The 19551-nt window shown below is 40.1% G+C and overlaps 1 protein-coding gene across 7 annotated transcripts in view; it reads left to right on the top strand.

The window, feature by feature from the left end:
• Window positions 1-19061, top strand: part of adgrb1a (adhesion G protein-coupled receptor B1a) — a 116303-nt gene extending 97242 nt beyond the window's left edge. For 5 of the 7 annotated variants that reach the window (XM_086113114.1, XM_086113115.1, XM_086113111.1 and 2 more), the window contains 7 exons: window positions 328-499; window positions 2121-2216; window positions 3534-3573; window positions 5543-6204; window positions 10829-10864; window positions 11210-11368; window positions 17484-19061. In XM_086113114.1, the coding sequence (XP_085969240.1) occupies window positions 328-499; window positions 2121-2216; window positions 3534-3573; window positions 5543-6204; window positions 10829-10864; window positions 11210-11368; window positions 17484-17678 (1360 nt within the window). In that variant the 3' untranslated portion in view covers window positions 17679-19061. The remainder of the gene's footprint in view (window positions 1-327; window positions 500-2120; window positions 2217-3533; window positions 3574-5542; window positions 6205-10828; window positions 10865-11209; window positions 11369-17483) is intronic. The other 2 variants (XM_086113112.1, XM_086113116.1) reach the window with 2 other exon arrangements.
• Window positions 19062-19551: the final 490 nt, after the last annotated feature.

The raw sequence follows: 19551 nt of genomic DNA, 5'->3' as shown, positions 1-19551 counted from the left end.
AATATATGTAAATACCAACACATATATTGGAGTATCGGATGTATGGTTTGCCTGTGGTGGTTGTAGTCCAGAGAATGTGTTGTGATGCAGTCATGCACTGTTGAAATGGAAGGCTCTAATCATTTATTATATTAAATATATATTTTTTAAACAAATGAAATGTTCAGGGGAGCTTTGATATATGCATTTTTAATTTTCGATCATGGGAATTAACTGTGTTTTGAACATGAAGCAAGCTTTTGGAAAACAGTAGATCAAATCATCTGCTTTCTGGATTATATTGATGAAAGTACTGTCAGTGACTGCTCTCCTGCTCCCATTCTGCAGGGCCTCACTGTGGAGCTCCTGCGTCGTTTTGCCCCTTCTGGCTCTCACATGGATGTCAGCTGTACTTGCCATCACTGACCGGCGCTCTGCACTATTCCAGATTCTATTTGCTGTCTTTGATTCTATGGAAGGCTTTGTCATTGTAATGGTGCATTGCATCCTGCGAAGAGAGGTATTTTGACACCATCATGGCAACTACAATGTCAATTTTCACCGTCCTATTTTTGTTTTTGTTTTTTTCTCAAAACAATTGTGACTGTATTGCTCTTTTAATGGTTTGGGTTCATTGCATTCTCCTACTTTGTTGTTAGTCCTAGGAGAATAATTTCTAAAGGTTTTGCACTCATTCCTTCACCACGCTCTTGCTCCCAAATGTCTCATTAGCATTTCGGAGCCATGGGGTGCCCTTTGTCAGGTGCTAAAAATTTTTTAGGTCCACCCCCAGCTAGCAGACAGCCTATTCGGAAATATGTATTCAGAAGCACACAGCTCAAGCCCAGTCACTCCTGATTCTTTGTCATTTAGGTTTGCATACAGCATCATCATTAGATGAATGACAAATTATAAAACTGCTTCTAATATATATACATCCAGCACACAGAGGTGATTCAGAGATGTATTTATTTTCTAGATTAAAATAAAAAGGTATTTTAACAAAAATCTGCTATACTGATTATGATCCGCCAATGGGAAACTCATGTCACTTTAATAGGATTAGCCCCCCCGCTTCATTATCATATTTAGGGACATGGGTGAGCTGCTGGAGCCTATCCCAGCTCACTCGAGGAGAGAGGCGGGGTACTCCCTGTGCTGGGCAGCAGTCAGTCACAGCCTCATACTGGCAGATAGTATTTCACAGTCACATTAATACATGGGCAATTTAGTTTTCCAATGAAAATGGTAGCAAAAGCATAAATATTTTTGGGAGGAAGCCAATGTTGTCTTTTCAGTTGATCGTCTTCAAATTCCTTCCTATTACATTTGCGTTGTCATTCTCATCTGCATACCAATATTATCATGTGCGATAATATCATTGTGGTCTGTGGGATCAAGAGATAAAGTTATATTCCTTTCTATTTACTTTCATATTCTTGTTAGCGTTCTCGTTTTCCTTCGCATATAAATGCTAACAGGTATCCGTTTTTCTCATACTGGAGCTGGAACTACTTCCAGCTTTTGTGCTTAAAAATCACGGAAAATGACGTCCTAATAACCTAATGTTGTGGTTGCCGGATAGATGTAAACTGAGCTCTTCTGGCGGACTATTTCCAAATTTACAATGTGGGACTGAACCGGCGCAAGGTAAATGACATAGCTCGCTTCTAATAGCTGGTGGCTTGTTTACAGCTGTTAAACTGTCAACCAAGAGAGCATTTAGCATTAGCCAAAGTGATCACACATCCTATGTATGGTCTAAACCTAGCCTAATAGTGCTAAATCTATCAAATAAACAAATGGTACAATTAGAATAAACTATTTAACATACAATGCTTCATAAAAACAATGCGCCTTATAATTTGTTTTCTTATGACTGAATTTTGTTTTAATTGGACACGTTCATTGATATTGCGGATAATAATATGATGCGCCAAAATGTCCGTTAAATACTGTTTTTCGATTTCAGAATGTAAAAGGCCAATATAAAATATCAAATAGGACACATCACCTTGATTGCTCTTTATGGTTAAAACAGCTAGCCATTGAAGTTGGGCTCATCCAGAATTTAGAAAGGGTTGACCATCATTTACATCAAACACCAGAAGTAAGGCCAGGAGCTTTATTGTGTTAAACAGGTTCAGGAAGCAGTAAAGTGCCGCGTGGGAGACCGCCAGGAAGATGGTAATGGGGATTCTGGTGGATCTTTCCAGAATGGACATGCTCAGCTTGTGGTATGCTTATGGATTTTTTTTCTGGAAGCTCTTTTCAAAATGTAACAAAAGAAATTATGACCATACTGAATATATAATTATTATTGATGTGATTCATTGCCACTTCACAATCATTTGACTATTTATCTGTCGGCATGCTTTCCTGCCTGCCTGCCTGCCTGCCTGCCTGCCAGCTTGTCTGTCGACAGTTTCTCTGGTTGATCCATAATGGATATTTAAAAAAATAAAAAACATTCCTCTTCATATTCCATTTTTTTAGTTTGGACACGCCTACCACCATTTGAAATGCTTCTGATTAACCCTGAATGGAGTTCAGATGTTCTAATAGGCTTTTCTTGACGATGTTATAATCCAGCACAAGCCATGATCTACAGAGATCTTCCACAGCATCAGAAGTATCTAATTTAAAGTGTCAGTCAGGAAAAGGGAACAAAAGGATTGCCAGTACATTAAATGCTGTACACCCTGGAACGTAGCAAAGACAATAATCAAAAAGCATTGTAAATATATTACAACATTAACATGACCGAGAACTGGATGTCCCTCCAATAATGATGAAAAGACGAGACGACAACTGGACATTGAGGCTGCCTACAGGGCGACAGCAACATTAAAGGAGTCTGGCAAGAACATGTCTAATACATTTTGACAACAATCTCTTGTGTGTTATGGAGCTGGGTAGCAAGATACCTTATTTTACAGCCCAAAAAAAAAAAAGTTTAAAAAACACACTTGAACTCCCCGAAATGTACGGGTATGTTTGGCACATAAACAACACTGCTCATCATGAAAAAAACCCCCCCAAAACACCACACCGACATTGAAGCATCGGCAGCTTTGGGGCTGTGTTTTTCTTGGATTTTAGTCATAGTGTGGGGTATATTGGATAGCTTCAAATAAAACTCAGTGTAAGCACATACCTGTACATTTCAGGCTTCTTCTTTTAGAAAGGAAAAAAAGGTCATGAAAAGCCTCCTAGAACAGTGTAATTATTTGGCGTTAATCAGAGGCACTTCAAATAACTCCCATTTCACATGAGTTTGAATGTGATAAAAGGTGTCTATCTCAGTTGTTTATATTTACTTCCCTTTTCAAATACATTGGAAAAAAATTAAATTGAGTTGGACTGGATATAGGTCACATTAATGATAGAAAAAGTTTTTTTTGATGATTTATATAGGTATCACTTTTTTATATCACAAAAACCTGACATTTGAACAGGGATGTACAGACTTTTCATGTCATTTGAATCAGCTCATATGTGTAATTTCTTGTTATTTGTAATCAATTATTTTTCTTTTTACATTTTGTTACCAGACTGACTTTGAGAAGGATGTTGATATGGCTTGCAGATCAGGTAAATGGGTCTTGTACATTCATTTTTGCCCTTTTGAATCATTTTGAAAGATTTTCTCAACTGGATCATTTTCACACTTTTAATTCCTTTTGAATTTTTTTCTGAACAGACAAGGGGTGGGTTCACAAATAGTACAAAAACATTTTCAGGGCATACCTCCTGGCCTCTTATACAAATATTAAACCAGTGGCACTGAAACCAAAATAATTAGGGATGTCCCGGAACTGGGGTGTGACCACGTTGCTTTCAGCTGATCGGTAGTGGTGCAAAAAGATCATATTTGTGAAATTTTATAGGTCACAAAGTAACCAAATAATCAAAACCTATTCATATCTTGACAAAAGGAACAGTAATGGCTTAATTTTACATTACACATTTTGTGAATTTTTGCGGGGATAATAGTCAGAGTGCTAGCGGAGCCTCACACACGCACAGAGGCACGTCTGCGTGTTCACAACTGTCTCCCTCAATGCTAAATCATTAGGCAGTTGGAAAAACAATGGCATGCAAACTATGCAAAAACACTCTGGGTAAGCCAAAAGATACTTCTGAAATAGCCTAAGTCTTCCTTGCCTGTTACAGAGCTGCCTCACTGAACGGCAAAAGAGTTGAGAGCGCAACAGGCAGGTTAGCAATTGTGACACGTCAAAACGACGTGACTTTAAATAGAAGTCGAACTTTGAAGTCATCCTCTTGCTAGCTCGTTCCATGCTCCTTAGCCAATTTTCCATATTTTCCTAGCCTGGCCTCCATTGCAGCTATTCAAAATAATAATTGTCATTGGATGATGTGGCGGCATCGCAAATTACAGCCCATCAAATGCATATAAGATTTCACACTCAATTTTCCGGTTTAAACGAGATTGACACCGCTGTTCACCGCCAAGACATAAAAATACAGCCCCACCAAGCCGCCAACCCCAAGGTGGGGACCACGACTGTCAGGCTGGGGGTTCGGCTGCGGCTAGAGGATGTCTTCATCACGGTCAACACCAGTAGATGTTTCCGTTGGGTATGCTTCGCCCTCCTCTTGGAGACCTGGCGACTTTGACCGTGGCGACTTCTCATTCAAAGGAATGACCCAGGCGAGCGGTGAATGCCGCTCGCTAAAATCTGTACCACCAGCTTCACTATTTCATCCATTGTTACATAAGAATTTATAAATATGGTTAAGTACTGTTGTAAACCCCGATAGATGTGGACTGTATATGCTGTATTTTTATGACTTGACGGTGTCTGGCTTTCTCTCGCTCACTTAAAACATGGAAATGGGCATCTACAGTGCAATTCCTTGCTGCATCATTTTAGAAATGTTATACATACGCCGGCCAATCATATGACAATGTCATGACCCTGCTCGGCCTGCGTTTTAGAACCAGTTGAAAGGTGGAAAGCGGTTCCATTGTAACTGCATGGCTCCCAAAAACTGAAATGGAAAGGTGACCACACAGGGATGAGTCAGGCTGTTTTGGGGTATGGAAAAATAAACGCAAAAAACACTCCAAACTGTAGTTAACAAACTCTATGACTTTATGCAAGCTCTGCTCTGACCACAACCCTATCGAAAATAATAATTTCTAATTCCTCGGCACATCTGGCAATGCCACGACAATATTCCGCAGCCAATTGTTGCAGATTTTTCTTTACTTCTACTGTCTCACATTTTCGATCTACCATGAGTGATTTTTCTCAACCTTGTCCATCTTAAAATTATGAGTGTTTTTTTGTTTTTGACTACTTAACATCAGAGTGAATAGCTTTTGTCCAGAGCGCACATGATGAGAACAGTTTGAATGGAGTCATGAGTTTGGACTCTGGAATAAATTATTTTGATTATAATTGATCTCAAAGGGATATGTCAGAAGCTAACCATCTCAAAAGTTGACGAGCATCACGGGATGAATTGTGTCAAACTTTAATGTACCTTGAAAGACTATTTCTTTTCGCATCTTTCTTGTCTGCTCACCTAGGCACTATGAAGCACTCCTCCCTCCAGGGAGAGGAAAAGCCCACTTCCGGGGCTGTAACCCTTCAAAGGGGATCTAACTTCAATACAATGCCAGCCAGTATGGCCAAGGTCCATCTCCAGAACATGGCAGACTATACCAGCCACACACTGACTCTACGCAGAGAGAAATGTACCACTAAAGGAATCAGCACTGAGTTGCCAGGTGCCAAATCCATTTACATATGTGACAGTGAGCTCTTTAAGCAGCTAGATGGTGACCTTCCACAAAGGAATGGCGAAGGAAGCAGTTGTGAGGGCACTAGCAAAGCCCCAGGGCTAGTCCTATTACCAACCAACAACACAGCTACCCTAAGGCCAGCTAAGGGCAAAGAAGAGCATCCAACCAAGTACAACATTAGTGTTGAGCAGCTGCCTCAGACAAGGCTCATCCACCTGGCTAACCCTGTCAGTGGTGAGCCAGTGCTTGGATTCGGACTGAAGAGCTTGCCTGCTGACCAGGTCAGTGTGTCATGTTCAGAGAGAGACTCACCTGCGCACAACCTTCAAAACCTGCCAAGAGACTCTCAAGTGGACAGCAGCACCTGTAATGGAGCAGAATCTGGAAACTCTGTTATGATGACCAAGAGTGAAACTGTTTCTACGCTATCCACAAGTTCCCTGGAGGTGAGTAGACATACTTCCATAATCTTGCCCAAGCAATACACTGAAAAGACACAGCCTCAAAGTTGTAGCGTATTGTTTTGCGTATTTTTAGCCCTTTATTGGGGAAAAAATATCTCTAAATTACAGCTAATTCGAAAAAGCCAAAATAATTTTCGGATTTAGCGACATCAAAATACCCTAAAACCGTTGAAACTTATTTTGGAACCAAAATATTTCTTGACCACTGTTATCAGAGAGAATAATATGAATGAATAAAGATTCAAAACATACCAATAACGTGTAAATGCTTTTAAACCCAGGTTAAAGATATGCTTTTCTCATCTACTAGTAATCGCTTCGCGGCCGTGTGTGAAATGGTTGGGATGACAAACATCAGAACGCACAAATCTGAGACCATAGTCCTCAGTCATAAAAGAGTGGTTTGCCTTCTCCAGGTCAGGGAGGAGATCCTGCCCCAAGTGGACAAATTATCTTGAAGTATCTTGAGGTCTTGTTCATGAGTGAGGGAAGGATAGAGCCACAGGCGGACCGGTACAGCGTCGACTGTGATGCTCTCCATGGGTCTGTTGTGGAATAAAGAAGGAGGTGAGCCGAAAGGCAAATCCCTCAATTTACCAATCGATCTACATTCCTACTCTTACTTATGGCCACGAGTGGAGGGTTGTACCGAAAAAAGGAGATTCTGGATACAAGCGGCCGAAATGAGTTTCCTTTGCAGCGTGTCCTTGGAGATAGGGTGACAAGCTCAGTCATCTCGGGGGTACTCAGAGTGGAACCGCTGCTTCTCCACGTTGAGAAGCGCCAGATGAGGTGGTTTGGGCATCTGGTTAGGATGCCTCCTAGACGCCTCTTTTGTGAGGTGTTCTGGGCATGTCCCACTGGCAGAAGGCCTTGGGAACGATCCAGGACAAGCTGGAGAAACTGTGACTCCCGGTTGGCCTGGGAATGCCTTCGGATCCCCCGGGAAGAGCTGGAAAAAGTGGCTCGGGAGAGGGAAGAGTGTGTGTGTGTGTGTGTGTGTGTGTGTGTGTGTATATATATATATATATATATATATATATATATATATATATATATATATATATATATATATATTTTCCAAGATGGCGCCCGAGTAGGCAGCCTTCGGCAAGTGCTCTTCAAGAGCGTTGCTTTTTTGTTCTTTTTTGGTGTTTTTGTCTTTTGTTTTGTCACACGTTGATTATTGTTTCATCGTGTGGACCTGATAAGGACTGTTTTCAGCGTTTTTTGGCCACGACATTCATCAAAGGAAAAGTATCTGTGCTTGGTGGTTGCGCCTTCTCAGCAGCACGCCTGTACCAGCACAGATTTTGATTGGGAGGAATGTCGGCGCCATTGACTGTCGGTGCTGGACAGACCTGGGGCGCTTGTGTTTTTTGCGCCTGTAATGGGCAGCATTTTTCACAACCCCGTTTTGTTCAGTGGATATGTCGGCGCTGTTGAACAGTCGGCGTTGGTGCGGCTGGATGGATGGCTGCTGAAGTTGAGGATGAGGAGAGAGGTGCGTTGGCGCAGAGCGCCGATGCATATTTGGAACCGAGAGTCGCCGCTTGGAATTGAAATGGATTTCCATGGGACAGGAATCCAATCTCTTTTTTCGTCAATGGATGCTACAGCTTCTTGTTGACTTTGAAACTTAGCTTGTAGCCGACGTGTGCACATTTTGAGCATGACGTCTCTGATCCACTGGTTAAAGGACACTTTGATTCTCTCATCTTTCATCTCAAACTGCTTCAAACAACAAAGCGTGTGACGGAAAAGTGGTTAGGACTGCACGACTGTCCGTGTTTTATGTTATGTGTTGTGTTTATTATTTTACTTTATGTTAACTGTTTTGTTAAGCGCTTTGTTACAGCTGCCGCTGTTGTGAAAGCGCTATATAAATCAGCATGTATTGTATTGTATTGTGTGTGTAGTCATACCTCAGTTTTTGACCAAAATCCGTTCCAGAAGGCAGTTCGAAAACCGATTTGTTCGAAAACCGTAACCACGCTCTTTTTAAAAAAAAAATCTTTATTGAACACGTCTGTTCACAATGGAACGCTACACGAGGGCGAGAGGAGTCAAGTGGCTCATTCAAGTGCGCTCAGTTTAGTTGAGAACCAATTTTCGGTCGTAACCCAAGGCATAAACAACTCAAAATTTTTGGTCGAAAACTGATTTGGTTGGGAACAGAGATGTTCGGAAACCGAGGTTTGACTGTGTATATATACTGTATATATATATATATATACAGTATATATACACACGCACACACACGCACACACACACACACACTGTATATTTATAAAAATGATTTTAACATTGAATTGTTTGTTAAATCTGAATGACATTAAAAAAAACTGACTTTATGAATACAGTGTCAAGCACCAGTCTGTTCCCAGTTAACTTGAAACCTAGTAGAATAACACTTCAAACAGCCATATTTATTGATAACATATTTATAAATAAAATTGACTCTAAAATGGAACGTGATCTTATTATTATCAACATAAGTGACCATCTCCCTGTCTTTGCATTTTTTTCCATAATGATTTTGATTAAAAAAACAAAACAAACAAAGTTAACAACTCAAATATCAGAAATAAGACAAAGAACACAATGTTCCTTTGCTGCTTTTAAGTTAGACCTAGAAAATCCAAACTGGTCTGAGGTTTATTCAAACGAAGACCCAAATATTGCGTATGATGCAGTTCAGTCCACTATAATCTCTTTATATGCGAAACATTTTCCATTAACTAAAGTCACCAGGTAGTATAAAGTCTTAAGTAAGACGTGGTATAGAGAATGCATGTAAAAAGAAAAACATTTAATGTAAAACATTTATAAAATTGAGAACTAAAGGCGCTGAAAGAAAGTATAAGACCTATAAAATAAATTTGTAAATATTATAAGAATAAGTAAGAGAGATCGTTATCATGCATTATTAGAGCAGAACAAAAGCAACACCCAAGAATGGAAAATACTAAATCATGTAATCAAAAAAAGCTCTAAAAAAGTAGACAATCCAGAATAATTTATAAAAGACACAAATACTGTTGTTGATAAAACTGCAGAAATAGCGTATTTTCTCAATATCGGTTGTAACCTTGCAAAAGAAATTCCTGAGCCAATAAACACGTTTGAAATGGATCAATATCGACAAAATAACTCCTCCACCATGTTCCTGTCAAAATGTTTAAAAAAAAAGAAAAGTCCATGGATTGTTTTAACATTAATATGACATTCGTCAAAATATTATAGAACATGTTGTGCAACCTTTCAAATACATATGGAACTTGCCATTCAATGCTGGTGTCTTTCCAACAAAAATGCATATTATGCATGCATATTATGTAATATATATATATTTTTCTTCTTTACCCCCCTCACACCCCCAATTTTGCTGCTGTAGACTGCAAATTTCCCCAATGTGGGACAAATAATGGTTATCTTATCATATCATAAGCGTACATGCATTTGTATACTTGTGTAGGCCTATATGTTGACTTTTTTCCTTTTCTCAGATTGAGATCAACTAAATGAATGATCTATTATTATATTAATGGCAAACAAGTTAAAATTCATAAAGTACAAGGGGTAGGACTAGATTGATGTTTTACTTTTTCCTACTTCCTTTGACCATCTAATTTGTGCTGAATGATGACTTTTTTTCTTTTTAAATTTTTTTTAACTTCCCTTGACTCCCTGCCAAATTTCTGTTATATGTTTGTATGTTCAATAAACAAACAAACAAAAACAAGTGACAACACAAGATGCTGGCAGTGTGTCGCCTTAATCAGATCAAACTGGAACATTTCCGTCCATTTAAGTATAGCCTCTGTTCATGGGAATATTATAACCATGAGACTTTACATTGTATTTACCAGCATTACCCAGATTTGAAGACAAATCAGTAGGATTTGTGTATTGTATATGTATCAAAGTTATTTTTGGTAGGTTACACATTCTTTTGTCTCATCACATAATATGCACTTTGATATTTTTCTTTTGTTTATCCATTCATCAGTTTGATACATTTGACGCATATTCCAGTCACCGCTTTACCGATGCCTTAAATTCAACAACAGTCATCTTATTTCATGGGTGAACGAAACTGCATCCAAAAACGTAAGCAAGGATGAACATAAGAAACCCCTTGGCGGTGAAACAGTTCGAGTTTAGTCCAGTTTATAGTGCTGACTGCAGTCGCAAGATGTGGCAGCGGAGTGAGCAGCACACAGTGGCCCCAACATCTGTCTGCTGGTGTCTTTTCACTTCAGGGCAAAACACACTTCCATAATGGCGTGTGAAGCAGCAGTTGCCAGAGCAACTGGGTAGCCTGAAGGTCAGGTTTTCCCCTCTCTATTCGGTGACAGCTGACTTAAAGGTCATTCGGTCACAATCTGTTAAATGCAAGCTTTTGCCAACGGGGCTGGAATGACCAGCGACAAACATAGTTTTCTCCCTTTGCCATCACTGTGCTCCTATGAGTCGCCAAAAATCCCTTATTGACTTTCCACCAGACTGAAATGTATTGAGGATACTCAAGCATTTGTCTTCTCAAGTGGCGCATAATATCATTACAAGTCATTAATCTGTCTGTATCATCTCCTCCCACCAGAGGCGAAAATCACGCTATGCAGAGCTTGACTTTGAGGTAATTTTAGTCTCTTTTATTCATACACAGAGCTTCGATTTGTCACTTTTGTATTATAATCTGTTGATGTTTGCAAACATTTGTTCAAAATGGCGCTGCGAGAGTGGCTGCCTTTCCAGCAGCTCCTATGTTTTGTTGTTCTACTTCTTCCTTTCATAACTTTGCTGCTGTGAATTGGGAATTTCTCCATTGCGAGACTAATAAAGGTTTTCTTATCTTATCTTATTCACTGTTAGGTATGAAACGTAATTAGAGAGATTAGAGATGACTAAGAAGAGGGCGAAGTGGAATTGATGGGCGTCTATGCTATTTCCCTTGTGCGTAATGTACAATCTTCTTGTGTAGAAGATAATGCACACCCGGAAACGCCACCAGGACATGTTTCAGGACCTGAACAGGAAGATTCACAGTGCAGACATGGATGTAGAGTCTTCACCTGTTGATGCCAAAGCTACTAAAAGATGGAGCGTGTCCTCTGCCGGCAGCGACAAGACCAACATAAGTGTAAAGAGTTTGACTTTATTCTGTTCTACACCCCACCCCTCTAACGATGTTCTCCTTTCACCTAATACAAGCGAAAATCTGAAACGTGGGTGGAGTTTTCTCTTGAAGTCAGATTCAGTGAGTTTTCACGTCAACTCAATCGATGCTGTTGAGGAGCTTTACAGGCCCACACGAAGCTGTGACCGCAAACTGGCTTATTGTGCTGTTGTCCCATCTTTCATTTTTTTCTGGTTCACCCCCCCCCCCCTTCTTGCAAGTGTTTATCATTGTCATTTTAACTTATTTGTTCCCATGCTGTAAGAAAACATTGACTGCATGTTGATTATAATTATGTGTGTTATTATCCCTGGTGTGGGGAGATCAAGTTTCCTTTCATGCGAGTAGAAATGATTGGAATTGCAACCTTGTTTTGATAAGTAATCTGTCATCTTCATTTCACTTTAGAATTTCATTATCAAGGGTAAACAACACCAGTTCTATGTGTAAGGAATTATGGACAGATTGGTAAATAAGTGCAAGGAGGCAAGGGGTGTCACCCATTAAAATTTGTACAGTGACCATTTAATAGTAATAATCAATATTAATATTATTATTACATAAGCTAGTGAAAAGTTCCGAGGGAACCTTCATCCGGTCCTTTTTGTCTTTAATGTCCACTAATAGTAATTACCAGAAGACTGTATATCGTCTGTTGAACTATTTAATGCAGGGGTCCCCAACATGGTGCCCACGGTCGCCAGGTAGCCCACCAAGGACCACATCAGTAGTCCACGGGGCTGTTCGAAAAATAGGTCAGGACATTATGATTTTCTGGAAATGTTATCCAAGTGATCAATTGAAAATGTGAACAATCGAAGAGATTTATTGAAATGTGTAGCATATTGCTATTTATCTGTTTCCTAATTATTGTGAGAAATAATGAACACGATCAGTGTCTTGGCATAAAATAATGTCATAATTTGGGCTGTTACTGTCCCACGGATTATTCATTCGATTACTTGGTTGGTTAATCGCCCTGCCTCTTATTTCAAGGCAAAAAATTTTGGTCAATCAATGGCATGGGGTCTGCCAAGTCCATGTGACTCCACGGTCTTAACTGGTTTCAACTAGAAATGTGTGCAAGGGTATAAATAGATAGGAAGATGCGCAGAGACTGGAGAAAAGGTCACCGCAACATCACATCCTAGCTCCAGTCACCTATCTACTACTGTGCCAAAGATGCCTAATCTAACACGAGATAAAACAGCTGCCAAGCTCGAACTGCCCTATTTGTGTAGACTGATGAACCCTGCCCAGATCTCAGATGACACGTCTTTTATGACCCTGAAAATAGTCGTATTGTTTAATAGGAGGTCATTCCAAAGGGAGGGGCTGGCAATGGAAAAATCTCGAACCCAGGGGTCCCTAACCACCGGTCCCCAGATCGGGACCGGATTGCGACCCATTTGGTACCAGGCAGCACAGAGACAGACCACGATCTTTTTGTTTTGTTTTGTTTTTGTTTTTGCTGGGCAACAGTCCTACACACCATCCCCATCCAATACCACCCAGCCCTTACCTTCCAAATGGCAATGTAAATAGGGCTGGGTGATTATAAGATTATGATTCGTGATATTACGTGACCAGTGGCCAGCTGTGAGCATATTTACGCCATTACGGCCAATTATGCCAGAAATATGTGCAAATTTAGCGGATCGAACATCCCATTCCAACATTGGTTAACAAGTTGAAGTAAAAAGAATCTGCCAATAAATAAAAGAAGAAGCAGTACACAGAAAGTAATAGTAACAAATTAATGACACGTACGGGTACATCTAAACGTGCAGCTGATGAGTGGCCATGACTTCCGAAAATGAAACTGCTTTGACAAGAGCAGTTCCTCCCCTGGTGGTATCTCCAGAGCGACGGGGTGGAGGACACTGTTGTGCGTGGGATGTTGTCAAAAACAAGACAATACAAGAAACCTGTTGAAGTATTTGAACAAGTAGCACCCAAGTGACCAAGTGGAAAGCATGAAAATGCGAGTTTGCACAGCCTGACCACGTAAACATGAGCAGTTTAGTCACTCATAACTTGCCGGCAACTACCAGATGAAAGCAGGAATCAATTGTGTCATCTTTTGATTCATCGTGTTTGCAAGTAGCAATGATGCCAACACGATCTATAGGATCATAACTTAAAAATTATAATGTTTACATTTAAAACACATTCATTATTCCTGATTGGTCCATTTTTAATTAGTTTACTGTGTTATTTTATGTGTTCTACATTTGCTGTACTGTTAAAAGGAATGAAAAACGTGTTTAAATATTTAATTACTCTATAATTATGTTTGTTGTCAGTACCATTGCTTTAAAATTGAAATGCGATTGGGGCAGGGGGAAAATGGTTGCCAGTCCACGAACAGCTTGTACTCAACCCACCTGATCCGTAGCACAAAAAATGTTGGGGACCACTGCTCTCACCCCTCTGAACCTCCACTTAGTCCGACAGTACCTGGTACTCAGGATATAACATGCAGTTCCCAAATGATCTTATTTATTAAGACGAAAAACACCAAACATATCTGACCCTATGTAAGTAAATGGCTGTGACCCTCTTGGCAGCAATAACTAAATCAAGCAATTCAATCTTTCTCGTCACACTGGAGGAAATTTGTCCCAATCTTCTTGCAAAATTGTTTTAGCTCAATCATAACTCAGCATAAACTGTTCCCCTCTGGTCATACCACAGCCTTTCTCTACATTTAAGTCTAGACTTCAACTTGGCCACTCCAAAACCTTAATTTTGTTTATTTAGCCAGTCAGAGGCGGACTTGCTAGTATGTTTCAGCTAGTTGTGATCCTGCATCCCTGAGCACTTGACCTTGAGGGCACGAACTGATGGCTGATCTATCACCTCCAGGATTTTTTTGCGAGACAATAGAATTCATTATTCCCTTCATCATAGCAAGTCGTCCGTGTGCTGAAAGAGCAAATTAGCACTCTGCCACCACCGTTTCATTGTCTAAGATGTTCTTTTTATCAAATATAGTGTTATTTCACGCCAACTGTAATGGTGAGACAAGCTATTTTCTTTTCTTATTCTTTTTTTTTTTTTTTTTTACTTGGAACACTGCTACGGATGCCATTTTTGCCCACTTTCTTTCTTTTGGTTGAGTCATGATGACTGACCTTAACTGAGGCCAGTGAGGCCTGCAGTTCTCTGGATTCTTTTGTGACCTGCTGGATGAGTCATTGTTGCACCTTTGGAGTCATTTAAGTCGATTATTCCCGGGAAGGTTCACCGCTGTTCTGAGTGTGGTTTGCTAGAATCCCCAAAGCCTTTGGAAAGGGCTTTGAAATCTTTTCCAGACTGACTGGCTCGAGATCACTCACTTCGGCCTACGTGTTGCCACTCTAATTGAACTGTGGTTAAATATAGTTAACTTGTGATTGAATGGCAGTGGGGATTTAGGTGAGGAAGACATGAGAGAAAAGGTGGGTGGATGTTCATAGGAAAGAAGTTGGTGATTTGCTGAGGTTATTGGTTATTGGTTGCTTTGAATGTGAGGAGCAGGATTTCATCCATAATGCGGTGAGTAATTTGCAAATGAGTTGCTGTAAAAACAGGTGTGACCGGTGTGAGGAGACTTGAGAGTGTGCAATCTGAGTTTTGGAACAACTGCATTTGTTCTGCTAGATTCAATGGGTAAATCAGTGAGAAGCGAGTGACAGTAATCAAGAGTGCATGTGACTAATGTATGGTAATATTGTTTAGTGAGAGTGTTGGGTTCTTAGATATTTTTTTTTAACTTTGAAGCTAAAAACTATAAAAGTTCAATTAAAAGCAGCTCCATTAAGATATCATTGGTTTCAATTTGTTGCGTTGGGGTTTACGATCTCAAATATCAAAAACCTCAATCCAAGGTAAGTGGGAAAACATGTTTTGAATCTGGATTTAAAAGCATTTACACTCTGGGCTGACTTCACTGCTATTGGCAGCGTCCATCTGCATGCAGCATACCAACTAAATGCAGCTTCGCCATGTTTACTTTAAAATCCGGGCTCCATGAATTTTTCCAACACTGCAGATCTCAGAGCCCTACTGGGTTTACATCCAATGAGCATGAATTTGACGTATACACGAGCCAAACAATTCAATTATTTATAGACAAGTAGCAGAATTTTCAAATCTATTCTACAGCTCCTTGTGAGCCAGTGTAAAGCCTTTAGAACTGAAGTGATATGATATGATCTCTTTGCTCTGGTCAGAACCCAAGCTAAAGCGTTTTGAATGAGCTGCAGCTCATTCAATAAGCTTTTCAATGCAATAATCAATTATACTGGAGATAAAAGCATGCATATGTTTCTCCTGGTCTGCTTGAGCCTCCAACAATTCAGTGTGGATCTGTTTTTAATCTGGTGAAAAACTGTTTTGGTGATTGATTTTCTATGATTGCTGAAAGTCAGGCCCGAGTTTATTTGAACCTCAAGATCTTGGACTCCGTCTTTGATTTGTAATGACAGTGACTCCAGGTGTTTTCTAACAGACATCCTCCTCTCTTATTTGCCGAAAACAATTACCCCTGTTTTGTTTTGGTTTAGCTGAAGCCAATTTTGTTTGATCCAGTTGTTTATTTGCGCTAGACAGTGACACGGCACATTAATTGAACTGCTGTCATTTGGGGACACAATGATGAATATAGCTGTGATTTGCATAGCAATGTTAGCCAACATTGGCTTTCTGACATTGGCTTTCTGAAGCGTTTGACCCAAAGGTAACATGCTGTATACAAACTGAAAAAAGGGGGTCCAAGGACTGACTCTTGAGGGACCCCACATTTCATGGCCATTTGATCAGATTCAAATGGAGGATTTCCAGTATCTTGAGGTCTTGTTCATGACTGAGGAAAGAATGAAACAAGAGATCGACAGGCGGATCGGTGCAGCCTCTGCAGTGATGCGGACTTTGTGTTGGTCTGTCATGGTGAAAAAAGCATTGATCCACAAGGCGAAGCTCTCAATTTACTGGTCGATCCACATTCCTACCCTAAACTGTGGTCATGAACTTTGAGTTGTGACTGAAAGAACAAGATCCCGGATCCTTTGGATGTCCAGGCTCTCACCTTGAGATAAAGTGAGAAGTTTGGTCATCTGGGAAGAACTCAGACTCCAGCCACTGCTCCTCCGCATTGAGAGGAGCCAGATGCCCCGGCCAGGAGCAGGGCGGAGCATCTGTTTAGGATTCCCCCATGATGCCTTCCTGGTGAGGTGTTCTGGGCACGTCCCATTGGGAGTAGGCCCCGGGGAAGACCTAGGACATTTTGGAGGGAGTCTGTCCTGGGAATGCCTCGGCATCTCCCCAGAAGAGCTGGATGAAGTGGCTGGGGCGAGGGAAATCTCAACTTCTCTGCTAAAGCTGCTGCCAGTATGCCCCGACCGTGGATAAGCAGAAGTAAATGGATGGATGGATGGATGGACAAAAAAAAGAAAAGCTCCTTCACTGAATTCAAGTTAGATTACACTGACAGTCATAAAGCATGGTAGCACCAGAATATGGGGATGTTTCTCTTGCATTGGTGCCCTTGAAATGGGTGTTTTAACAAGACAACAACTGCAAACACACAACATAATGTTATTGAGTAGCCAATCCAATCTCCACACATTAGTCCAACCGAGAACTTGTGAGTTGATGTAAAAAATGCTGAGGAATTGTGGAATGTTGTTCAATCTTCCTCGGCTGGAATACCAGAATTTGGTCGACTCCATGTAACACAGATTTCAAGCAGCTCTCAGGAACTGTTGTATACTGTACAATTAAATATCACTTCAGTAGTTTGGCAGGAAAATTTTATTAAATTCTATTTTTTATTAGATACCTCAATTGTTTAGGGTAAAAAAACAGCTCTGCAGCTCTTTTCCACCTCTTCGCGGAAATGTTACCATTTTTTTCCCTCTTTATATTTTGAAATTAAAACATTTCCATGTATGGAAATAAAACCTACTATGGAATTGGGGAAATGTTGGGGAATTTGTGCTCTGTTGATCACATGCCACACAATTGTATATCTCAAGAAAATACTATATAATAATAAAAATAATAATTAGCAAATGTGTTCTCTTTCTGTTATTAGGATAAGCAGCAGACTCCAAGTAAGAGGGTGTGGGAGGGCATTCAAAAGACCCACTCACCTCCATCTTGGGGAAGAAAAGACCTGGCAACAGCAGTGACCTCCCCTTTGGAGATGCAGACGGTAGAGTGGGAGAAGACAAGTGCAACTATTCCTTTGGTAGGCCAGGATATCATGGACCTGCAAACGGAGGTGTGATAAATAAGCCGTATTTCCTCGCATCACCTTTCACTTCACTCTTGGACAAATAAGGAACATGTCACATGTACTGGATGAGTTCTACTGCAAATGTGAGGAAAAAGGAGAGTAAAAAAAAGACAATAAATGCAGGACATTCGCATACCAGAACTGCTGTCATGATGTCTTTGTATGTTGTTTCATTTACTGTTTTGACTGTGTTTTCATCAGACATGAACTGCCTCCCTGAATATGGACAGGAGTACCAAACTGCTTCGGGGGGAGACAGTTTGGTCGGACATTTAGTGACTCCATTGTGTATCATACACAAAGGCTATGACTTGTTGTCTAGTATGTATTTAATGGTTGTAATGTAATTAGTCATGTCTTCTTTCTATCCATTCAGTCTTACTGCGTCACTGTTGCACTCTCTTTCTCCAAATCAGCACTGCTGTTTTACATGGCTCAAACGTTTTTCCTCAACATCAGTGATAAATTGAAACATCAAGAATAGTTTGAGGACAGACTGCCGCTGCTATGCTCCTTAAGTCAATCCCTTCGCCTGCACAAATCACCCATATCCTTCTGGCTCCGACATTTTTTTTTCTCCACACTAGCACGGTTGGCACTGGTGAGACAAGTTGAAGGGGAATGTGGATGAAAACAAAATTAAGCGTCCAAAAGAAGAATTGCCTTCTCCTCGAATGACTCCTCTCAAATTCTTGCAGGCTTTGACATCTAATTGGGCTTCGACCACAATCGACCACCCCTAAGGATCGGGGATAGCTCACATCTACTCGGTCAGTACATCCAACTGTGTGGCATTTGTTGACAACGACAAGCAGGCAGGCTTTGTGTTGCTAAAATTCCATTTTTAAAATTGGTCTGAAAAAGGAATATCTATGTTGAATAATTAAAGATACGTATGTGGCTCAAGATATGAATATACAGTATACCGTATGTTGTGATACATAAAAGGAACATGAAAGCACAAGGCTCATTTGGAGTCATGATGTACAGCATTGTAATTATATGACAGAGTTCTACAGAGTGGTTTAAATATATTTCATACTCTGCTTTTGAAGAGTCATTATTAAATATCAAAATAAGTATTATGATATCCTTCTTTTCCCTTTCCTGTCTTTTCAGGATACTGGACTATATGCGTGTTCTGTATCACAATGTAACCTGCGTGTTTTTATACCACAACCATTTACTCTTGGATCTCCTCACTGTTGTCCCCTGTTCTCTAATCTGCTCGATCGCCAGCCTTTCTCACAGAGCCCTCGCACCTCTCCTAACTAGCCTTTTTATTTTATCTGGGGTCATCTGTTTGTTAATGTACAGTTTTCAGAGCACAAAGTGAATGTGTCTTATTTCTAATTAAAAATATATATATATGTACTTTAACCAAAGCAGGTATTGTGAATTTAGTTCTGTGTTGTTAGAGAAATACTGTTTTTTTGTTTCGAGTGTGACAATAGAAATGCATTGATGTACTGTGCATGTATTTAGTACATATTCAGTACAGGATGTATATTTAAATCAAAAAGCCAGCTAGCTATACCTTTTTGTAATAGCTGTATAAAAGCAAACATAAGAAGCGGTTTGCAAAAATGTTAAAGACTAGAACAACATAATTCCCTCTAAAGTAATTGCCACACACGGGTGTGGTTACTACGCTCAGTGCAACATTTCAAAAGAAAAAAAATGCACAGAAGAAGAACAAAAGAAATGGTCTGATAAAAACTAAATTTAGCAGAATTTCAAAGTGTAAGGGACACCCTTCTGTCATCAGCTACTTCTATCGCCTCTCGTTTACCATTTCACAGGTTCTCCTCAACTCACTTAGAATCTGTCGTGCACATGTGAAAAGCTCTGTAAAGTGCCATTG

This window comes from Hippocampus guttulatus, chromosome 6 (genome assembly GCF_054856545.1).
Source record: "Hippocampus guttulatus isolate MCC_2025c chromosome 6, RoL_Hgut_1.0, whole genome shotgun sequence".
Lineage (NCBI taxonomy): Eukaryota > Metazoa > Chordata > Actinopteri > Syngnathiformes > Syngnathidae > Hippocampus > Hippocampus guttulatus.
This window is presented reverse-complemented; position numbering and strand designations above follow the sequence as displayed.